Here is a 23,434-nt window from a genome sequence, read left to right on the forward strand (position 1 = left end):
GTTCTTTACAGTAACGAAGGTTCTGATTACTCTATAGGAGTGGTGAGAGGGTAACCATAGGGTGGAGGGATGGTGTTAAGAGGGAAAGTTCAGCCCCATAGGCACAGGGAGGGACAGAGGCAATAGGCCTTGCTCCCAGGGGACTTGATCACCAGGTCCTTAATGATCTCTGTCGTGCCGAACAGAGGGAACAGCTTCTCGTTGAAGCTCTCATTGTAGGTGTAGATGTGGGAGCGGCTGTCTACGTCGTAGAAGGACAGCTGGCCCTGGTCGTAGTCCAGGTAGACGGCCACGTTGCGGGGGATAAGACCAGGCGGCAGGGCAGTGAAGGGCACAGTCAGGGCCTTGAGCTCCGTGCCCCTCTCCAGGCGCAGGGTCAGGTAGCCTGTGTCTGTGTTCAGGGACTTGAAGCCCTTCCTCAGGGCTGACTCCTTGGCCACACCCAGCCGAAAGTCCCGCTCCCCCACCTCCACCTCCCAGTAGTGGCGGCCAGAGTTGAAACCCTCCACCCCTGTAGCACACCACCAGCCATCGAAGCGCTGGTGGTAGTTTGGCACATCCTTTCTCTCGAAGCCGCAGCGCATCTTCTTCTCGTCATTGGAGATCAGCAGGTCAGGGTTGGCTGTGTCCAGGTCAAGGGAAATCTCCACTGCTGCATTAGAGATCCAGTCCCATACTGGAATATACAGTGGGGCAAAAAAGTATTAATAACAGTCTTAGCATACTTTATAGCCTAACCAAAAGAATGTGAAGAGTGTAATTTAGCTGTCATCAGTGTATTCCAGCTGTGTATTAATAGGGAGGCTATTTACATGTGAACACAGTGTGGACCAGAGTTGGAACAGCTCTAGAAGGAGAGCACTCTTCCTGTATGTCATTATCATAATGACATTTCTAACAGCTAAATATTTAGCTACACTTTACTACTGTGGGAAGACTTGCTCCCATACCCCCCGGCCTAGCCAACCGGAGACTGGTGAAAGCCCAGTCTGACTGGGATCTATCACTACACCAGCTGGTGGGAGTCTACCTGGGATAGAGAGACAGAGCAGCTGTGGGAAACAGTACTAAAGTAAAAAACTATTGTCAGCGGAATTCATACAAAATACATTGGCCAGAACACATTCCACCACGATGGACTCGGTCTGGTCCAGCAACACAACAAACTCTTTAAAGGGACACAGACAACAGGACAAAGAGACTGAGCCAACAGTCTGGTATCTGTTTTACATGCCACACCTATAGTCAATAAAGCATTTTACTATCAAATGAATTGAAGCACTATTCTATTTGTCTAAAGACTTCCCCTTTAATAGAATCAATACATTAAACTCTATCCTAATCCAAGTCAATCTAGTGTTGTGATGAAGAGAACGGACAGGTAATGTAATCAAGTAGCCTACAGTGTGATCAGGGTTGGGAGAGGAGAAGTAACACTGTGGTGTAGCTGCATAACTAGAGAGAAAAAGATAAAGAGAGTGTGATGAGGAGGAGAACTGTGAAGGGATGATCATGAGATAATTCATATGAACAGGATCCTGTCTTGGCATCAATTGTCACATCCAACTGCTATTCACAGTTTATAGGGAACATACTTTCCCATAGCAACAGCAACATATGTCCTACTCATATGTGCATAAAGAATAGACAGAAACTTACAATATATTCTAACACACAACAAGGCAAATATCAGTGTCTGCCCTTGAAATAACATAGATAAAAGTCCTCCCTTTATACAGTCAGCCAGTGGGACCCTCCTCTCAGTCTCATGACTGTTGTGATAACGGTGGTGTTTCAGTCCACAGCTATGCTGCTGGGAGAGCCCTAGAATTACTCTAGTAAGCCTGGAACAGACACAATCCCACTGGGCCAGAAAAACTCAATCCTTCACACACCAACATATTACCAGATTATAACACACTTTCTAGATCCTCCTCTTTCTTATAGGAGGAGCTGGAATCCGTTGATTTCGCTCTGTCCTACCTACTCATCAGAAACGCATGCACTAGCAGCTTGCCTATATATTCAAGGATGAACACAATGGTTTGTCAACATTCCATTGGTGTCAGGTCATCTACATAGTTAGACAGTAACATACAGCATCTCTGACTTCTAGACTCACAGTCCATTATGGGTGAAGAATAAGGAATGAAACAAATGCCTAGATTCTAATAATTCTAACAATATATTGTAATAATAATCCATTATTAATAATCAATAATCCATCTTTCATCCAGTTTTATCCCTTTATTTGTGGCTTCAGCAAAGTGGTCACATCACACAACCTGCACCCAGATACTACAGAGTTGCACCCCCCCTCAGTGTGAGGGACATGATGGATGCCAGGGAGGAGATGCTGACCCTGCTACAGAAGCTCTGGGCCAAACTGCAGGGTCTCCCCACCGCCAGCCCTCTGGAGATGGGGGCCTTCGCTGTCCTCGTCCTCTTTATCGGTAATCTACACCTCTCATACATAATATATACATAGATATAACACACACACACACACACACCTCTCAGTGGAGATATACTCCACCTAACCATGTGCTTCAGAACATGTCTTGCAAAGGATGAAACTCCAACATCTTTAATATCACTTTAGATAGTGTGAAATCAATCATCTTGTCTGGACAAAATTCAAATAGGTAGGCTAGCTACTATAAAAGGTGTTGTCAATCGTGTGTTCTTTCCTAGTGGTCTTTCTGCTCATGCTGCTGATGACCTGTTTGACGTGCTGCTGCTGTCACAGAACCAGAACCAAGGGCCCACATAGTCAGCTACCCTGAGACAATCCCCACTTCCCCCAATAATAAGGAGAGACATTAAACAGGCACTCTATGGAGTGCCACTGTATCACCAGGAGAGACATTCTGGAGAGGCACTCTATGGGCCTCTTAACCCCGGAGGAATGATGAGGACCTGTGGGGAGGGTGTGGAGCCCATCTATAAAGGAGCCCGGCTCTTGAACAACACACCTCCATACAAAACACACACAGAGCCTCCCTGAGAAGCAGTCAAACAGGCCCGGCTTTCAGGAGTATCAACATTCCATGGGGCATCCCTGGGCTCTGCTGGCTAACAAAGCAGTCTTTGACGTGAGAGATGGACAAGACTAGACCTCTAGGACGGCTTCAACTGATCCACACAACACAAAGAACATGGAATCTCTCTCTCACACACACACACACAGACAGGTAGACACACACACACACAGGTAGACACACACACACACAGACAGGTAGACACACACACACACAGACAGGTAGACACACACACACACACACCTAAAAGATCCCAATAGAAGCACAGGAGATTGCTTGGGGAGATGAATGTCTGTCAGTTCTAGGATGTATGGGTGTCAACTCAACCTCTGCCACTGGCTCAGAGACTCTAAGAAAGAACCCTCTGCAGTTTCCATCAACAACTCACTTAAATGGAGGCATCTTGCCAAACCCCTTGTAAGAGTGTTGCCATATGTCTTCTATCTAAAGGACTTCCTTTGCTTTATTTCCTTGTTCAAGTGCTAGATGGAACATGGAAACACAGAAATGGTTGAACGCAGCACGTGTATAACTACAACCAGTTAGCAAGTCGAAAAAGTCTGTTTCCTAGTTCCGACTAGCACGTGAACACAGCATTAGTTCAGCAAAAACAAGCCATTATCTCATTCCTCAGGCGATTCAGAGGCCCATGCCTGCCCTCTGCTGCCTTGTAATATGCTTCAGTTACACACAAAAATAGAAAAAGAGTAATGCTGTCATTTCCATATAGTTGTTGCATAGGTTAAAAAGTGCATCTCTTCCTTCTGAAAAAGCATTTTCTTAGCCTGCCTAAAATAGTGCAATACGCTTTTGTATCTCTCTTACATGAAATAAAACAAAATGCAGATGATTGTGGTGAGTTATATCAGGGGTTCCCAAACTGTTGGCTGCTGCTGTCCACACACACGTTGCAATTTCAAAATGATGTAGTGCATCATCAGTTTCTCAGTCATTGCAGACCTTTAGAGAGCCATTTATAACTTGTCCGAAATGTCCAGATCAACCAGCCTGTTGATTTTTTTGTAATGTTTGAGTCACTCAAATATCACATGACAAAAAATATAGAATTGCAAGAAAATTTGCTTTAAAACTGCAAAAGTTTCTCCGCACACCATGACAAAATGTGTAGATTTGCAGGAAATATAGTATGCTCTTAAACCTGCAAAATCTTCTCTCCTCCAACAAAAAGGGTGTGTCATGAACAGTGCTTGTGGTCACAGAAATAGATGTGGCGCGGGAGCGCGAGATGTTCCCCAATGCTGGAAGAGGGGGCCTGAGTGTAAAAGTTTGGGAACCCCTGTGTTATATAACACTCACCCCTCTTGCTCACAGAATGACACCATGGCCTCGAAGTCTGTGATGGAAGCCTTGTCCTGATCTTTCTCGGAGCCACGCTTTGCCTGCAGAGAAGTCACACAATCATTTGCTCAAAGTTAAATAAACAAACATAAAACAATTTGAACACTCTACACACCAATTGCAATCCCCATGCATTTACAGCACCATCATATTGATATACTAATAACAAGCCCGTGAGGCAGGTTGACAGTGTAGTCTAGACGTAACCTGTTTGCGGGCCACCTCCTTGCGGATGAGGAAGTTCAACTGCTCCCTGTCCTTGGGGGAGTAGTACGTCCTGCAGGAAGAGGGCAGGCCGTCTCGCCCCGCACGCCCAGATTCCTGGTAGTAACTGGCTAGTGACTTGGCAAGGTTCCAATGGGCCACAAACCTGACATTAGATTTGTCCACCCCCATGCCAAAGCTGATGGTGGCCACAATGACAAGCACCTTACCCTGCATCCAATCAGTCTGAGCCTCTGTGCGATCTCCTGCCTTCAACCCTACACAAGCAGGAGTTAAAGGTCAAGAGTCATGTCGCCCACTTTGTTATGTCTAGTCTCTCCATCAATAAAATAATCTGCTTGATTCTTATCTTTATTAAACTTTAACATTGCCATTTACTATCCTACCCCACAATGTTTGTAAGCCCTTGAGGAATGTCTCACCTGCATGGTAAGGCTTGGCCAGGACTCCCAGCTTAGTCAGTTGGTAAGCCACCGTCTCACAGCCATCTCTGGTCCGACAGTACACAATTCCACAACCCTGAAGAAAGACATACAGATAAATATCCCAAGCTAAGTACCATGCACTGATTATAAGGCTGGATGACATATTGAATTCATGTTTTAGCGCAATATTCCAAATGCCTGTATCACAACAATCACTTTTTGTATTTATGACCGTTTGTCTGCATTTTCTCGTGTCTTTTTGGTCTCGTCTCCTTTGCACCTTCCCATTCTCTCACACACACAGGCCCCTCCCCCTTCCACTCACAACAACAAAGATGACATCACTTCCTCCCTGATAAGTGGTTCAACTCACTATTTGCATTTAAGGTTTGTTCCAACAGAATCGGTCATAGGGACACCGAAACACATTACTCTGATTACACCATCCATTATTTTACTGTAATAGAGGAGAAGTTAACCTTTCAACTCATCAAATTGCATGCAGAGCAGACACTAATAAAACCAGAGAATCAATTAACACAGATCCTGGTAAATTTATGTTCAGTTTGTTGCAAACCGGGCATTTTCAGCCAGATCGCTGAATATTGCAAAAAAGCAGGTTAAACTATTTTGATAAAATAATTACATTATTAGTGGGTTTTATGGTTGTGGAAGGCTTATATTTACCCTAGGTATAATTTCACAAGCCCTGAATTCATTAGGTTATTGCTGACTGTTTGAAATGCGGAGTATTTGACCTTTAAATCTAGATATATATTGTGAATGGCCCATAATTTAAAAAAATAGACTTATGATTTTTAGGCCACATCGCCCAGCCCTAACTGATTACACTATCCATTAGATAGAGTAGGAAGAGATATTGCGTATAAGGAGAGAGTCAGAGGGAATCTAGTCCACCAACCTGTCCTTTGGGGCCTTCCCCCAGGGTCAGGGCCTCCCTGATGAAGGCATGTAGGTGCTTGTAGGGGTCCTCTAGTAGCTCCCTGTACACCACCTCATAATGCAGGTTACTGCGAAACACAGGTGTGGCAAAGGACAGCGGTGATCGCAGCCTCAGGGACTTTGCTATGTCCTCCTGCACCTTCTGGGGTGCCGTGGCCGTCAGCGCCACGCAGGGTATCCCGGGAAGACGGGCACGCAGACTGCCCAGTTTGAGGTAGTCTGGTCTGAAGTCATGCCCCCACTGGGAGACACAGTGAGCCTCGTCCACAGCCAGGTAGGAGAGGAGGCTCCGGGAGAGTAGGCCTGTAAGGCAGGGCTGGAAGGCAGAGGAGGCCACCATCTCTGGGGTGATGTAAAGCAGCTTCAACCTGGGGCTCTCACTCTCCAGATCGGCCAGGATCAGACGGCGCTCCCCTGCAGGGAGCTTGGAGTTGATGGAGCATGCAGGAATGTTCAGGTCCCTTAGGTGGTCCACTTGGTCCTGTTATGGTGGATACAGAGAAAGGGATCATCATTGAAGAAACCTACAGCTAGCTATGCAGTTAAGGATAGCTCAGTCTATATCAGAATCAATCACGTAATCAGGACAAATTACACAACAGAAGAAAATGCTAAAGAAGAGAGACTGACCTGGATGAGAGCGATAAGAGGGGATATGACCAAGGTAATACCCTTAGCCAACACTGCGGGAAGCTGGTAGCAGAGGGACTTCCCTGCCCCGGTGGGCATGCACACAAAAACATCCCGGTCACCTGCACACAACAGGGGCAGTAATTTACAATTTTCCATCGACAGTCCGATTTGGGCAACGGCATTACTCAGATATGTTTAATAACAATAGCTGATCATGCTAGCTAGTAGTAGGTAACTGTTAATGAACTGGTTGAAGAATTTGTTAATTAGCTACCTAGCTACCTAGCTAGTTAGATAGCCCGCGGCTGGCTAAGATTAGCTAAAACTAGAAGAGCCGTTCCTAGGTAAATTATTGTAAGTCCAACATGTCTATTGTGGTTCTCACCTTTAACAACTGCTTTAACAACGTCCTCCTGCTTCTGGGATCGGAACTTATCAAACCCAAAATGGGTTTTTAACGCCTTTTAATGGAAGTCATCTCTTATCCAGAAAAACGTCCAACTTGACAACAAACTTCATTCTCTAGTCGTCGCGTATCGATGACATCATACCAGTCGGCACATAATATTTTAACTAGTGAAGCTCTTTAAACATATTTTATCTACGGTTCTCTTTTAAATATAAATTGTTATGTAATGTCAAATGACCGAAACAGATCTGTTTATATTTTGTGCAAAAAAACGCACACAACTGATTAGATTCATCATCCATGGGTACACGCCTTTGTTTTCCTGGCCAATGAGAGTCGAATGCGCTGTGATTAGCACTTGATTAGCACGACCCAGACCAGGACAGATTTTAATGCTAGAATTGTTTTTGCTGTCTCGATCTGTGAGGTGAGTCTCCGTTTGAGTTCTGGTTGAATTTGGTGACCTCCATAGACCACTTTATCAACACCCAAACTAAAACACTGACACAATCGAAACCCCTGATTTATGTATCAATAAAGCAGGGAGAGAAGAGGCATAGGATTGCAGAATATTAAAAGGAGGTTAACTCCACTCCACTTCATCGCCATGGATCTCTCCCTTTCACCCTCTGTTTCTGACACTGTCTGTGTGCTCTGGGGTATGTACTGAGGTTAATGCCACTTTGAGATGGCTTGAAATTGGTGACCTAGATGCACAACAATGTATTGTAAACCCAGGGTCTCCTCTCTCCTCTGACTAGGCTGTGAGCTGAATGACACCCAGAGAAATGCAGTGTTTGAAATAGCGGAGGATTTGTTGGAGCATCAGTTCTTTATCCGAACGGTCAGTCTAAGTCTTTAGTCCATCTCCAGCCCTCTCCACACACCCCATTAGCAGAGATCACTTGACTTAGTCAGTGACACAACAATTAACATAGTCCAATGACAGCCCAACCCCTAATCTCTGCTCCCCTTGTGTATAGATGTGTCTGAGTGCAGAGGCCAGTAAGGAGATGCATGTGGTGGAGGTACAGGACAGAGTTGGGGAATGCTGCAAGCCAGTGCCCATTGCCACACTTCACCCTATGTGCCAACCTATGGTCAGTTTCAGTGGGTTTGAGCTCAAGCCACCTGTCCTCTTCAACCTTCGCTCTGGGCAGGGCCCCCTCTTCATTTCTGGACAGCATTTGACATGTAAGTAATTGAGATAGGAGAAAATGATGTTATTGTCTAGAGAATGGCATAAAAATAAATATTAATCAGAAACTATTTGTATGTCAATTCTGGGACTCTGTTCTTTATTTGGCTTTAAGTTCAATTCAAATGATACCTGGAATTGTTGTGCTGTCATAGTGGTCTATGAGGAGGAGGAGGAGGAGAAGGAGGAGGAGGAGAAGAAGAAGGAGGAGAAGAAGGTCTTCTAATCAACACCCCCACTTGGTAAGTAAACAAATCTAGAACTTCATAACATAATTACCTATTTTGATCCCTTATGACATTGTACAGTTCAGTATGAAATAGTTATTGTGTTTTTATTTCAGATCACAGTGGTCTTCAATAACATGATCCAATTTGAAGGACTTCAATAAAACACAGCACAAAAAGTAGAACCTTTGAGTTTCGTATATTTATTCATCACAGAAAGTGCATTGTTATTGCAGGATTAATATTTCACATTAGATTAAGATAATACTACAGTATTCTTTCAAATGTATGAAAATACAGAGCATGTGAGTGCATAGCATAACTGGAGTAAGGAAGAGGCAGAAAGAATCACATAGAAGCAGCAGCATCAGTGGTCACATAGCTATCCAATATCATGATGGTCTAGTTCTTTACAGTAACGAAGGTTCTGATTACTCTATAGGAGTGGTGAGAGGGTAACCATAGGGTGGAGGGATGGTGTTAAGAGGGAAAGTTCAGCCCCATAGGCACAGGGAGGGACAGAGGCAATAGGCCTTGCTCCCAGGGGACTTGATCACCAGGTCCTTAATGATCTCTGTCGTGCCGAACAGAGGGAACAGCTTCTCGTTGAAGCTCTCATTGTAGGTGTAGATGTGGGAGCGGCTGTCTACGTCGTAGAAGGACAGCTGGCCCTGGTCGTAGTCCAGGTAGACGGCCACGTTGCGGGGGATAAGACCAGGCGGCAGGGCAGTGAAGGGCACAGTCAGGGCCTTGAGCTCCGTGCCCCTCTCCAGGCGCAGGGTCAGGTAGCCTGTGTCTGTGTTCAGGGACTTGAAGCCCTTCCTCAGGGCTGACTCCTTGGCCACACCCAGCCGAAAGTCCCGCTCCCCCACCTCCACCTCCCAGTAGTGGCGGCCAGAGTTGAAACCCTCCACCCCTGTAGCACACCACCAGCCATCGAAGCGCTGGTGGTAGTTTGGCACATCCTTTCTCTCGAAGCCGCAGCGCATCTTCTTCTCGTCATTGGAGATCAGCAGGTCAGGGTTGGCTGTGTCCAGGTCAAGGGAAATCTCCACTGCTGCATTAGAGATCCAGTCCCATACTGGAATATACAGTGGGGCAAAAAAGTATTTAGTCAGCCACCAATTGTGCAAGTTCTCCGACTTAAAAAGATGAGAGGCCTATAATTTTCATCATAGGTACACTTCAACTATGACAGACAAAATGAGAAAAAAATCCATTAAAAAAATCACATTGTAGGATTTTTAATGAATTTATTTGCAAATTATGGTGGAAAATAAGTATTTGGTCACCTACAAACAAGCAAGATTTCTGGCTCTCACAGACCTGTAACTTCTTCTTTAAGAGGCTCCTCTGTCCTCCACTCGTTACCTGTATTAATGGCACCTGTTTGAACTTGTTATCAGTATAAAAGACACCTGTCCACAACCTCAAACAATCACACTCCAAACTCCACTATGGCCAAGACCAAAGAGCTGTCAAAGGACACCAGAAACAAAATTGTAGACCTGCACCAGGCTGGGAAGACTGAATCTGCAATAGGTAAGCAGCTTGGTTTGAAGAAATCAACTGTGGGAGCAATTATTAAGAAATGGAAGACATACAAGTCCACTGATAATCTCCCTCGATCTGGTGCTCCACGCAAGATCTCACCCCGTGGGGTCAAAATTATCACAAGAACGGTGAGTAAAAATCCCAGAACCACACGGGGGGACCTAGTGAATGACCTGCAGAGAGCTGGCACCAAAGTAACAAAGCCTACCATCAGTAACACACTACGCCACCAGGGACTCAAATCCTGCAGTGCCAGACGTGTCCCCCTGCTTAAGCCAGTACATGTCCAGGCCCGTCTGAAGTTTGCTAGAGAGCATTTGGATGATCCAGAAGAAGATTGGGAGAATGTCATATGGTCAGATGAAACCAAAATATAACTTTTTGGTAAAAGCTCAACTCGTCGTGTTTGGAGGACAAAGAATGCTGACTTGCATCCAAAGAACACCATACCTACTGTGAAGCATGGGGGTGGAAACATCATGCTTTGGGGCTGTTTCTCTGCAAAGGGACCAGGACGACTGATCCGTGTAAAGGAAAGAATGAATGGGGCCATGTATCGTGAGATTTTGAGTGAAAACCTCCTTCCATCAGCAAGGGCATTGAAGATGAAACGTGGCTGGGTCTTTCAGCATGACAATGATCCCAAACACACCGCCCGGGCAACGAAGGAGTGGCTTCGTAAGAAGCATTTCAAGGTCCTGGAGTGGCCTAGCCAGTCTCCAGATCTCAACCCCATAGGAAATCTTTGGAGGTAGTTGAAAGTCCATGTTGCCCAGCAACAACCCCAAAACATCACTGCTCTAGAGGAGATCTGCATGGAGGAATGGGCCAAAATACCAGCAACAGTGTGTGAAAACCTTGAAGACTTACAGAAAACGTTTGACCTCTGTCATTGCCAACAAAGGGTATATTAAAGTATTGAAATAAACTTTTGTTATTGACCAAATACTTATTTTCCACCATAATTTTCAAATACATTCATTAAAAATCCTACAATGTGATTTTCTGGATTTTTTTCCTTCTCATTTTGTCTGTCATAGTTGAAGTGTACCTATGATAAATTACAGGCCTCATCTTTTTAAGTGGGATAACTTGCACAATTGGTGGCTGACTAAATACTTGTTTGCCTCACTGTACATAACAGATTAGTAACAAATATTAGTCAAATAAACAATACGTTCTGTGAACATCACATCTGGCTCTGTCAATGCCTATCCAAGGCATCACATACCTGAGTGAGGAATGTAGCGGGCAGCACCTATCTTCTGAGTCCTCTGCTTCCATATGAGCCACTGTTGAGGGATGGCTTCCTGCAAGCACAAAGATGGAGAGGGAGAAAAGCGACTTTGGTAAATATCAGAGCTGTTATCATGAATATACATTAATTTCTTTTAAAGGGGGACAATTGATATTTAAGGAGGCCCCCACCTTGTCCAGGCCCTGTGTCAGTAAGACCCACATGAGCAGTTCCATGGCTGTCAGGAGGTTGGGCATGTTGCGACTCCTCCATGCAGCCTGGAGGTCCTCCAGAACTTGAGCCACAGCCTCCCCAGGCCACACACTTTGCTCAGGTTGGGCTCTCAGGTCCTTGGTCCAGTTGATGATGGTCCTCTTAGCGTTCTCCATCTCATTCTCACTGAACAGGTCCTGCTCCCTCCACTCGCTCTCCTCTGGCCAGCCATCCGACTGCATGGGCCTCTTCTGCTGACAACAGGTGAAGACTCATTCAACACGTGTTTGGAGAATGTCACCTGCAAGCTATACAGTATATATTAATAGCTGTTACAGTATATTGGCTCCTGCTCTCCATACCTTGCTCTCCAGCAGAGACGCCCACTCCAGGATGAAGGCCCTGCAAAGAGGAGTGGGCCAGATGTCCTCTAGTTTCCAGATGTTCCCCAGCACCTCAGACCTCTGCAGAGAGGATATAGACAAGTGGGGGATTTAGTAGACTTGTTTATCCTCCAAACTATACCTGACAATGGATACTTGTATAATGGATGTTACGAAAGGTGTGTATATATTTCAGTGTACCTGGCACACTCGATTGAGATCTCTAGCCAGCTCCACTATAAACAGCTGATTCTCTTCCAGTGGCTCTCTCTTCTCATTCTTCGCCCTCTTGCGAGATTCCTGACAGACAAAAAAAAAAGAGTGTAAAGACTTAGCCATAGAACACATAGAAAGTATCAATAAAAAATAAATATTAGGAAAAGAGGAAAGGAAACAGATTTAGGACAGAAATTGGTGTTTTACTAGTGCATTAGGAAGTAATAAGGTCAACCCAGAAAAGGACCCACTTGGCCTTAACAAAATGCACACCATGCTCTTCTCCTTTCAGCAGGAAAGAAAGAGATCTCCTCTCTCCCATAATGCCCCTGACAGCATCTATTATTAAACTAAATCAAATCAACAGTCCGTGCAGGTTACTTGGCCCTGCATGCTCACTGCTGCTGTCTCATCTGCCAGCAGTAATCTGTTTTCCCTGGGGTTTTCCACACACACACACACACGTCAACTTTGATTTGTAATAGGTAATTAAATCAAACTACAGAAACAATTAAAACCTATCTACTTGAGTAAGCATGTGACTGGTGACGCTACCATGACAACCCCTCCACAGCCATTTCAAGGTCACTTTCCTTTACGATAAAATCTTTGACCGTAGCAAAAAAGATTTGAACAAAAAAACATGTAAATGGTGTTTTTGTTGTTTGGAGGATTTGTAATGCATGACAGGAGTTTGACCTACTGTACCTTAAGCTTGGCTGTGATGTTCTTGACCGGCTCGGCTATAAAGTGGAAACACTGCATCATCTTGGAAACTGTGCTGAGACTCTACAAAGAAAAAGACAGATAAAATAGCATTTTAAATGTACCTTGACAGACAGGGAACCTCTACTTGACAGAATATTCACTACCCGTGTAAGGATTTCAGATTGACAGGTGCTACTGCTGAACTAAAACCACACCACTGATCTGATTCAGTGGTAGCAGGACCACCTAAATTCTCTAAGGGGACTCAAATGGTTTGAAATCTAAAACTACCCCTGCCCTACTTTCATTAGAAATGTGTCAGCTGTTCCACCCTACTGCCCTATATTCTGTCCCGAGTCAAGTTAAAAGACATTGGCATCATGGCCAAAGGAGTAACGCAGCTCCACTGTTAAGAAGATTGATTTAAATCGTTAATCATAGTGCAGAGGGACAGGCAACACATGGCTAATCGTACTGGACCAAATCCTAACAGCAACACCTCTGTGGTCATCATAACATGAAGAATACCTCCCCTTTGGTATCTTTAATGATACTCTGACCTAGTTATTGTGTGGATGTTATTCAAGTCATATTATCATTGTGAGGTAAGCACGGGATCCTACCCACTTTTAGAGCCTGGGGCATCAACTGATCAGTAACTTGGTTAGGATCAGTGATGAGTCAGAGCAGAGGTTACTTGGCCCTCTGTAACGTGACTGGCCCTGCATGCTCTTTGCTGCCGTCTCATCTGCCAGCAGTAATGTGTTTGGCCTTTGTTTTTCCATAACACAGACACAGCAGGGTAAATGTGGCACGTGAGTTAGGTCAGTGTGCCACTGAAGCCCTTAGCATAATGACTGGCGCAAAATAATAATATTGATAAATGAAATGCATATTCATCGGCTCACATTGTGGAGAGCAGAACCAGATGGCATTTGTTATAAAATTCATGGTAAACTCATGTCAACCTTTAGTAATAGAATACAAATAAATACAATGGAATGGAATGAAATGGAATACAATGCAACAAAAATGTGAGTAGGCAAATTAAATCATGAAAACAAAAACAGGAAACATTGTTCAGGTATTCAGAGTAGGCCTATGTGTATTACATCTTTTGTTTGAGTGACAGTGACCCAGTTACAGACCAGTCTAGACACACGTAGTCTGCGCACAAAGTAATGAGTAGGGTCGTGTGACTTTGCGGCACTGCCAGAGTGCTTGATCCTATATATCCTTGGTTGACATTGCAACATGTCGAATTTTACACTATTCATGATAGTTAAGTTATTTTTGCGACACTAAACAATGCCATGCGGTTATGTGACGTCTGTGGACTTTCATGCAATCGAAATGAATGTATTATATTTGATAGAAGATTTGACACAATCATGCAGTTGAGTCGTACAAACTTGTTAGACATACCTGTCACAATGTTGTAATGTAAGCCGATTGGTGTCTTCTATACACAGGAGTAATTCTATTAGAGAACAAGTTGACTGTATGCTGCAGTATGACTGACCTTGTTTACATACAAGATTTTCCTAGGAACGAAGATGGTTCGTCTCTCTCCGTTTTCTCAATCCGAAGGCAGACAAACAGCGCCGCCATGATTGTTGCGGTACATCAGTTGTCCACAAAGTGGAACCGCGGGCTGTCTAGCTCCCGCCTATCCTTTCTTTGGATTGGTGGATACATAGCATTATTGTAATCCCGTTTTGAATAGTCGATTAGGTTCGTTGACGTCAACCGCGTGTATTCAATGGAGAGAGATACTATGCTACTAAAAAAATAAAAAAGATACTATGCTACTAGCCTAATTTCATGAATATGCATAGTCATCTCGAGACAACTCTGATGTAAAGTGTTTTTTCTCAAAGTTGGCGGGATGTCACCGTGTCCTACTTATATCGGTAGAGGAGAACGAAGGTGTCTGTAATATAATAAACGTGGTAAAAAACAAAACAAATGTAGACTTTTAATAAATGCATTTCTATAGCTTCCAATATATTTTTACTCAGTTGGGGGAGTGCCAAGATGGAGTCACGGTGGCATCATAACTGTGTGTATATATAAAGCGTTGACTTAGCCCTGTTTCCCAAAAGCATCTTCAGGTTAAGTTCATCTAACCATTTTAATGATTAACTTAGCCTTAAGATGCTTTTGGGAATCCAGGCCCTGTTCAGTACATTGTAAAGGCATTCTCTCTGTAGTATGAACCAGTGTTCACTACTTGACATGATAATCTGAGTTTCAGAAGCTGAGTAGTTAACTGTGATATATTTCAGGTTACTTCAAAAGCAAGTTCCATTACAACATGGCTAAAGAGAGAATCTATTTATCCATTAGTTTCAAGTTTTAATGTCTCATGCAATTAAATGCCTTTCTTGCAAGCTCCAAACCCAACAATGCAGTAATCAATAACAGTGTAGCACTAAAAATAACATAAGGTAAAACAAAAACACACAAGATATAAAAACAAGAACATGAGAAAGTAAGAAGCTATATAAAGGGTCAGTTCCAATATCATATTTACAATGTACTAGAGGTGTGTGTGTGTGTGTGTTTTTGTGTGTGTGTGTGTGTGTGTGTACTGAACAAAAATATAAACGCAACAATTTCAATGATTTTACTGAGTTACATTTCACATAAGGAAATCAGTCAATTGAAATAAATTCCTGAGGAACATAATCTATGGATTTTACATAACTGGGAAGGGGTGCAGCCATGGGTGGGTCTGGGAGGGCACAGGCCCACCCACTGGGGAGCCAATCAGAATTAGTTTTTCCCCAAAAAAGGGCTTTTACATACAGAAATACTCCTCAGTTTCATCAGTGCAACAAAACTGTACATTTTAGAGTGGCCATTTATTGTCCCCAGCACAATCAGCTTCTTGATATGCCACAACTGTCAGGTGGATGGATTATCTTGGCAAAGGAGAAGTGCAACTGACAGGGATGTAAACAAATTTGTGCACAACATTTGAGAGAAATAGGTTTTTGTGTGTATTAACTTTTATTCCAGCTCATGAAACGTGTCGTGTCTTTGGCTATGCCGGATTAAGTTATATGACATGCTATTCTATAAAATTAATTCTCCGTAATTAATTTTACCTGATTGAGCTAATCATGTAAATGTATTTAACTAGAGAGTTGGGCACCACAAAATAATATTTATAGAGCTGTTCTCTTCCGAATAAACTCTTAAAGACCTAGTAATATTTTACATCAATTGCAGTCAAAATTAATCATCATCTTAATTCAGTCTCATCTGAAAGTTGTAAATTCTTGGTTATCTGCACGAGCCCTGGCTAACAAGTTGAATCAGCAATAGAACATTGGGTTTAATTATTTATTTACTAAATACCTAACTAATCACACAGAATTACACATAATTAAATCATAACTTGATTACAAATTACGTCATTAAGGAAAACGTTCCTAGCGGGCGGAACAGATATGACAGCTTGGTACACAAAAGAAAAGTGGCTGGGTTTGAGTGAAAGAGCGGGAAGACTGAGGAACAAAGGGTGAAGCTGTGCTATCGTAAATACAGTATCTTATGCATTCTAAATTACCACCCATTTGGAAAAGGAAAATGCAATGAATATTTACTCTGAGCTGCGCTTCGGTAGGTTGGTGGTAGATGGAAGGCCGTGTTGCCCAACCGAGTCCTTCGTCCTTTGAAGAATGTCTCTGCTGGTAAATTGAATATATTGTAGTAATGTCGTTGTGTGGTAGACGGGATACTCTGTCTGTTCCTTCCTAACCCTCGATTGCAGTGGTTGTTGCTAACTCAACGGCTAGGAGGTATCACTTCTGTACTGAATAAGAGTTCAAAGTTCATACAATTCGCAACCAAAGCTCACGCTGATGTTGGCTTCGTTCTGTAGTTATTATCTGAACCATTCTGACATCGGACCGTCGTCATCACGTCCTCGGAATAGGAGGTTATATTGTCGTCAAGGGCTTATATAGGAAGGGAGAACAGGGCGTGTTAGAAAAGTTTTATAGCCCATGTCTCTACACAGGGGCGGGCCACTGGTTGAGCAGAGCCCTATCTTATGAAAACCCAAATCTCACATTTTAGAAGCTAAAATCACATTTCATCCCATCACGAATAATTTCATATTCAAACATTTAAATTGAACAACAATTCCATGTGAATCCGATAACTTGGATGTGTAGACTTTCCACTGTAGAGTTTATGTCATCTTATCATTGATGAGAATGTCTCAGATGACAACCGAACTGACATCATATTCATTAGTACCACCACATACGTTCCATTGGTCGGATTACCAGAATATACACTGCTCAAAACAATAAAGGGAACACTAAAATAACACATCCTAGATCTGAATGAATTAAATATTCTTATTAAATACTTTTTTCTTTACATAGTTGTATGTGCTGACAACAAAATCACACAAAAATTATCAATTGAAATCAAATTTATCAACCCATGGAGGTCTGGATTTGGAGTCACACTCAAAGTTAAAGTGGAAAACCACACTACAGGCTGATCCAACTTTGATGTAATGTCCTTAAAACAAGTCAAAATGAGGCTCAGTAGTGTGTGTGGCCTCCACGTGCCTGTATGACCTCCCTACAATGCCTGGGCATGCTCCTGATGAGGTGGCGGATGGTCTCCTGAGGGATCTCCTCCCAGACCTGGACTAAAGCATCCGCCAACTCCTGGACAGTCTGTGGTGCAACGTGGCGTTGGTGGATGGAGCGAGACATGATGTCCCAGATGTGCTCAATTGGATTCAGGTCTGGGGAAACGGTCGGGCCAGTCCATAGCATCAATTCCTCTTGTAGGAACTGCTGACACACTCCAGCCACATGAGGTCTAGCATTGTCTTGCATTAGGAGGAACCCAGGGCCAACCGCACCAGCATATGGTCTCACAAGGGGTCTGAGGATCTCATCTCGGTACCTAATGGCAGTCAGGCTACCTCTGGCGAGCACATGGAGGGCTGTGCGGCCCCCCAAAGAAATGCCACACCACTTCATGACTGACCCACCGCCAACCCGGTCATGCTGGAGGATGTTGCAGGCAGCAGAACGTTCTCCACGGCATCTCCAGACTCTGTCACGTCTGTCACATGTGCTCAGTGTGAACCTGCTTTCATCTGTGAAGACCACAGGGCGCCAGTGGCGAATTGCCAATCTTGGTGTTCTCTGGCAAATGCCAAACGTCCTGCACGGTGTTGGGCTGTAAGCACAACCCCCACCTGTGGACGTCGGGCCCTCATACCACCCTCATGGAGTCTGTTTCTGACCGTTTGAGCAGACACATGCACATTTGTGGCCTGCTGGAGCTCATTTTGCAGGGCTCTGGCAGTGCTCCTCCTGCTCCTCCTTGCACAAAGGCGGAGGTAGCGGTCCTGCTGCTGGGTTGTTGCCCTCCTATGGCCTCCTCCACGTCTCCTGATGTACTGGCCTGTCTCCTGGTAGCGCCTCCATGCTCTGGACACTACGCTGACAGACACAGCAAACCTTCTTGCCACAGCTCGCATTGATGTGCCATCCTGGATGAGCTGCACTACCTGAGCCACTTGTGTGGGTTGTAGACTCCGTCTCATGCTACCACTAGAGTGAAAGCACCGCCAGCATTCAAAAGTGACCAAAACATCAGCCAGGAAGCATAGGAACTGAGAAGTGGTCTGTAGTCACCACCTGCAGAGCCACTCCTTTATTGGGGGTGACTTGCTAATTGCCTATAATTTCCCACCTGTTGTCTATTCCATTTGCACAACAGCATGTGAAATTTATTGTCAATCAGTGTTGCTTCCTAAGTGGACAGTTTGATTTCACAGAAGTGTGATTGACTTGGAGTTACATTGTGTTGTTTAAGTGTTCCCTTTATTTTTTTGAGCAGTGTAGTTAATTTCCCCCCACCTTCTGATGTTCCCAGAATCTCTATGTTAACCAAGGGTTTTGCAAATGTAACATCAGTAGGGTAGAGAGAGGAAAAAGGGGGGAAGAGGTATTTATGACTGTCATAAACCTACCCCCCCAGGCCAACGTCATGACACATGGGACCAACACTTTACATGTTGCGTATATATTTCTGTTCAGTATATGTATAGGGTAGGTGACTAGACATCAGGATACCGATGCCCCCTGTATATAGCCTCGTTATTGTTATTCTTATTGTGTTACTTTTTATTATAACTTTTTATTTTAGCCTACATTGTAAATATTTCCTTCTTCTTGAACTGCACTGTTGGTTAAGGGCTTGTAAGTAAGCATTTCACAGTAAAGTCTACACTTGTATTCGGCGCATGTGGCAAATAAAGTTAGATTTGATTTGATATTTGATAAACAGCGTAGCAGCAGCGTAAATGATGATTCTATGTGAGTATGTGTGCGTGTCTGTAGTCAGTATAAATGTATGTGCATGTTATGTGTGCGTTGGAGTGTCAGTGTGCGCGAGTGTGTAGAGTCCTGTGAGTGTGCATAGAGACAGAGAAAAAAATATATATGTAGTCTGTGCAGCAATTCTGTTAGATATTTAGCATTCTTATGGCTTGGAGATACAAGCTGTTCAGGAGTCTGTTGTTGTCTTTATGCACCGATACTGCTTGCCGTGTGGAAGCAGAGAGAATAGTCCATGGCTTGGGTGGCTGGAGTCTTTTTAACAATTTTCTTGGCTTTCCTATCACACCACCTGATATAGAGGTCCTGGATGACAGGGAGCTCAGCCCCAGTGATGTACTGGGCTGTATGCAACACCCTCTGTAGTGCTATGCGATCAAGGGGGTGCTGTTGCCATACCAAGCTGTGGTGCAGCCAGTCAAGATGTTCTCAATGGTGCAACTGTAGAGCCTTTTGAGAATTTGATGGCCCATGCCAAACCTTTTTAACTTCCTGAGGGGGAAGAGGCGCTGTCGCTCCTGTGCGCATGTAAGTGTACCAGTGACATTGTATGTCAGAGAAATAAACAGGCCATGAGGTCGAAGGAATGTCCGTAGAGCCCCGAGACCGGAATGTGTCGAGACACAGATCTGGGGAAAGGTACCAAAAACATTCTGCAGCATTGAAGGTCCCCAAGAACACAGTGGCCTCCATCATTCTTAAATGGAAGAAGTTTGGAACCACTAAGACTCTTCCTAGAGCTGGCCGCCCAGCCAAACTGAGCAATCGGGGGAGACGGGCCTTGGTCAGGGAGGTGACCAAGAACCCGATGGTCACTCTGACAGAGGTTCAGAGTTCCTCTGTGGAGATGGGAGAACCTTCCAGAAGGACAACCATCTCTGCAGCACTCCACCAATCAGGCCTTTATGGTAGAGTGGCCAGGCAGAAGCCACTCTTCGGTTATGCAACATGACAGCCCGCTTGGAGTTTGCCAAAAGGCACCTAAAGCCTCTCAGACCACGAGAAACAAGATTCTCTGGTCTGATGAAACCAAGATTGAACTCTTTGGCCTGAAATGCCAAGCATCACATCTGGAGGAAACCTGGCACCATCCCTACGGTGAAGCATGGTGGTGGCATCATTATGCTGTGGGAATGTTTTTCAGCGGTAGGGACTGGGAGACTAGTCGGGATCGAGGCAAAGATAAACGGAGAAAAGCACAGAGATCCTTGACGAAAACCTGCTCCAGAGTGCTCAGGACCTCAGACTGGGGCGAAGGTTCACCTTCCAACAGGACGACGACCCTAAGCACGCAGCCAAGACAACGCTGGAGTGGCTTCGGGACAAGTCTCTTAATGTCCTTGAGTGGCCCAGCCAGAGCCTGGACTTGAACCTGATCGAACATCTCTGGAGAGACCTGAAAATAGCTGTGCAGTAACGCTCCCCAGCCAACTTGACAGAGCTTGAGGGGATCTGCAGAGAAGAATGGGAGAAACCCCCTAAATACAGGTGTGCCAAGTTTGTTGCGTCATACCCAAGAAGACTCAATGCTGTAATCGCTGCCAAATGTGCTTCAACAAAGTGCTGAGTAAAGAGTCTGAATACTTTTAAATCATTTCTAAAACCTGTTTTTGTTTTTGTAACAGTATAAATTTAGACCGTCCCCTCGCCCATACCTGGGCGCGAACCAGGGACCCTCTGCACACGTCAACAACATTCACCCACGAAGCATCGTATCCATAGCCATGGTAGCAATTGAAAGCGAGATGATCGGAAGATGATTGGAGATGATGGGAAAATTATTAGATCAAAGGTGAGGACGCAACAGTTCACCTGACACTCTGAATCCAAACATTACCCTGTTTATTTTCTGTGCATTTGACATTTACTGTACTTTTTGACACATTTCTTGATAACAAAATCTAAAACTACTCTGGATACATTCTGTAACATGATAAGACTATTCCTGGAGAATATGGGGTAGGTGTAACATAAGACCCCATAAAATGACAAGGGTCTGAGTGAGTAGGTTCGAGAGGACTAACTGTTCTCTCCAAGTGGCCACACACCTCTCCAAAGTGTGCACAGTTCCGAAGCATTTTCAATGCACTTCTTTGAGTCAAAGAAGAGTCTTCAACTATAAGGATTTTTTGAGCTCTCCTAGCTGTGTTGTTGAGGAACTAGAGCAAGCACACTTGTAGTTGTTTTGTTTGGAACACAACCCTGCATTCCAGCTATCACACAATCACTGTTGTTGTTTACGCAATCCAAAAACGGTCCATTATAAATCGCAATCTGGATCAGGTGGGCATGATTTGAAAGCTTGTTCTTTTGCCAATAAGACTAGCTAAGTTATAAGATAACATATTACAGTGTTAGGCTTTCACAAGACAATTCAGAGAAACGGATTGTGATCTTGATGCGCACAGAAAATAGTCATGAGTGCATTCAGGTGTGTGTACTGCGGCAAATATTCTTCCCAATAAACAAATCGTCTCTTTCTGTTAAAAAAACCAAACAGGGTATGATGCCATGTCATCTGGTAACTGTACATCAAACAAAGTGATCATAAACACTGACACTGTATATGACATGAGTTTTACGATTTGGAAATGTGAAGTTCACATTTGGTCTCATGGATGTTTGTGTTGCTCGTACGACATCAAAGCTGTATTTATTATATTCCTCAACATCTCGTCTTTCAGAATACATTGATTCATCTTCATTTACAGCATTTCCCTCACTCAGACAACAAAATATTTGCAAAGGTTGCCCAATTACTGGGAGTGATTGAGGAAACCTCTGTCACAGGTGGTGCTCAAGTTCAGAACAGCTGTCAGTCAATACCCATATAGCACTGTGAAGTTCAGAGCCAGAACTCTGATGTCATGTATAGCATGATACTGTACAGTAACTGCATTCCAATTTAGGCACTTATTAGTGCCCAAATCTGTCATTTTCAATCCATACACAGGTACGAGTGTAAAGGGCTATGAAGATTAGGACGTTTATTGAAGAAAAAATCCACTGCTATTTGCTTTCCTTCATTGAAATCTGAAAGGTTATCAGAAAGTAATTGTAAATTTAACAAAGCCTGTCTTTCAATATAGCATGTGCTAATCCCCTAAATGCCAAATCTGTATGCTTAAATAGCTGTTGAGATGTCATTGATGAAGAGAGCACCCCATGTCACCTCTTTTTGTGGTCTGTATTTTAAGGGATCAAACGACCATAAGACCTCATTAACTATATGGGGCTCATCTTTTACGACAAGATTTCAAGGGGATTACCAAACAGTTGCACTTTGTGTCTGTCAACCAGAAGACAGTGATGGAAGTTGTTCATCCTGTAGTGTCTTCTCATTCTGCCCCTAGGCTGTTTCCAGCTGTGCTGCCCAACTGTGAGGAGCTTAATGACCTCTGAGTTCCTGTTTGTTCTCTCTCTCTCTCTCTCTCTCTCTCTCTCTCTCTCTCTCTCTCATTACACACCCAACAGCAGGACAATGGAACCCTTGTGGACACTTCATCTAATGAGTTAAATATATTACTGACTATGACATTTTGTTTATGTGAGAGTATTGTCTCAAAAGTATGGGGTGGGTTGGTTCAGTTTTCAGTTAAAATGGTGTAATCTTCAAGACTGCAATTCTATAGCTGGCCACCAGATGTCAGAGGTCAAGCTTTTGAGTGACAATGGATGGAGAAGAACTTTGACAAGCCATTTTCCTCCTTAGACTGTCATTATGACTTTTTTGCAAGTAACAATTGACATGATTAAGAAAATATAGATTACCCCCCTGTATATAGTCTCTCTATTGTTATTTTACTGTTGCTCTTGAATTACTTGTTACTTTTATTTCTTATCCGTAATCTTATCCGTATATCCAACTGCATTGTTGGTTAGGGGCTCGTAAGTAAGCATTTCACTGTAAGGTCTACTGTTGTATTCGGCGAATGTGGCTAATACAATTTGATTTAATAACAGTTTATTATTTACATACATATGTTCAATGTGTGTGCACAGGTCAGATGTAACTTGGTGGTGGGCTCAAAGTAAACTTACAGGTCATTAATTCACTTGTATAAAAGTTAGGTTCCAGGGTCATTCAAAATGCACAAAAACACTGCTCCCACCAATGTAAAGTGCATTTTAGAGGGTTCGGAAAGTGAAAGTTAGACGTCCTCCAGTGATTTTGTTTTACTTTTCCTGTTCAAATATCCCAAGTATAAATACATACACTAAAGGGTTCAAAAAAATATGTTTTGAGCAAAATAGTGT

At 43.7% G+C, this 23,434-nt stretch overlaps 3 protein-coding genes across 8 annotated transcripts; 1 reads left to right on the forward strand and 2 right to left on the reverse strand.

Moving 5' to 3' along the window:
- Positions 1–519: 519 nt before the first annotated feature.
- On the reverse strand, positions 520–7,167 carry LOC121841075 (ATP-dependent DNA helicase Q5-like). The gene is made up of 7 exons (XM_042307237.1): positions 7,032–7,167; positions 6,644–6,765; positions 5,973–6,494; positions 5,048–5,144; positions 4,608–4,882; positions 4,359–4,441; positions 520–676 (listed from the first exon to the last, which is right to left on the reverse strand). The coding sequence occupies exons 2-7, from the start codon at positions 6,740–6,742 to the stop codon at positions 658–660; spliced, it is 1,095 nt and encodes a 364-aa protein (XP_042163171.1). The 5' UTR covers positions 6,743–6,765; positions 7,032–7,167; the 3' UTR covers positions 520–657.
- LOC112235005 (nucleoplasmin) lies at positions 2,074–8,665 on the forward strand. Of its 4 annotated transcripts, none has more exons than XM_024403388.2 (6): positions 7,374–7,482; positions 7,596–7,714; positions 7,817–7,899; positions 8,039–8,249; positions 8,409–8,495; positions 8,597–8,665. In XM_024403388.2, the coding sequence occupies exons 1-5, from the start codon at positions 7,448–7,450 to the stop codon at positions 8,477–8,479; spliced, it is 519 nt and encodes a 172-aa protein (XP_024259156.2). In that variant the 5' UTR covers positions 7,374–7,447; the 3' UTR covers positions 8,480–8,495; positions 8,597–8,665. The 4 variants fall into 4 exon arrangements, with proteins under 4 accessions (XP_042163173.1, XP_024259156.2, XP_024259157.2 ...); XM_024403389.2 differs by having other exon boundaries at positions 7,380–7,482; positions 7,599–7,714; XM_042307239.1 differs by lacking the exons at positions 7,374–7,482; positions 7,596–7,714 and adding an exon at positions 2,074–2,453.
- Positions 8,664–14,433, reverse strand: LOC112235000 (butyrophilin subfamily 1 member A1). 3 transcript variants are annotated; one of them, XM_042307234.1, is made up of 7 exons: positions 14,314–14,433; positions 12,792–12,872; positions 12,069–12,167; positions 11,847–11,948; positions 11,463–11,738; positions 11,266–11,344; positions 8,664–9,561 (listed from the first exon to the last, which is right to left on the reverse strand). In XM_042307234.1, the coding sequence occupies exons 2-7, from the start codon at positions 12,849–12,851 to the stop codon at positions 8,975–8,977; spliced, it is 1,203 nt and encodes a 400-aa protein (XP_042163168.1). In that variant the 5' UTR covers positions 12,852–12,872; positions 14,314–14,433; the 3' UTR covers positions 8,664–8,974. The 3 variants fall into 3 exon arrangements, with proteins under 3 accessions (XP_042163168.1, XP_042163167.1, XP_042163169.1); XM_042307233.1 differs by having other exon boundaries at positions 14,217–14,406; XM_042307235.1 differs by having other exon boundaries at positions 11,463–11,735; positions 14,217–14,403.
- Positions 14,434–23,434: the final 9,001 nt, after the last annotated feature.

The sequence above is a fragment of the Oncorhynchus tshawytscha genome, linkage group LG27, assembly GCF_018296145.1.
Source record: "Oncorhynchus tshawytscha isolate Ot180627B linkage group LG27, Otsh_v2.0, whole genome shotgun sequence".
In the NCBI taxonomy this organism is placed as follows: domain Eukaryota; kingdom Metazoa; phylum Chordata; class Actinopteri; order Salmoniformes; family Salmonidae; genus Oncorhynchus; species Oncorhynchus tshawytscha.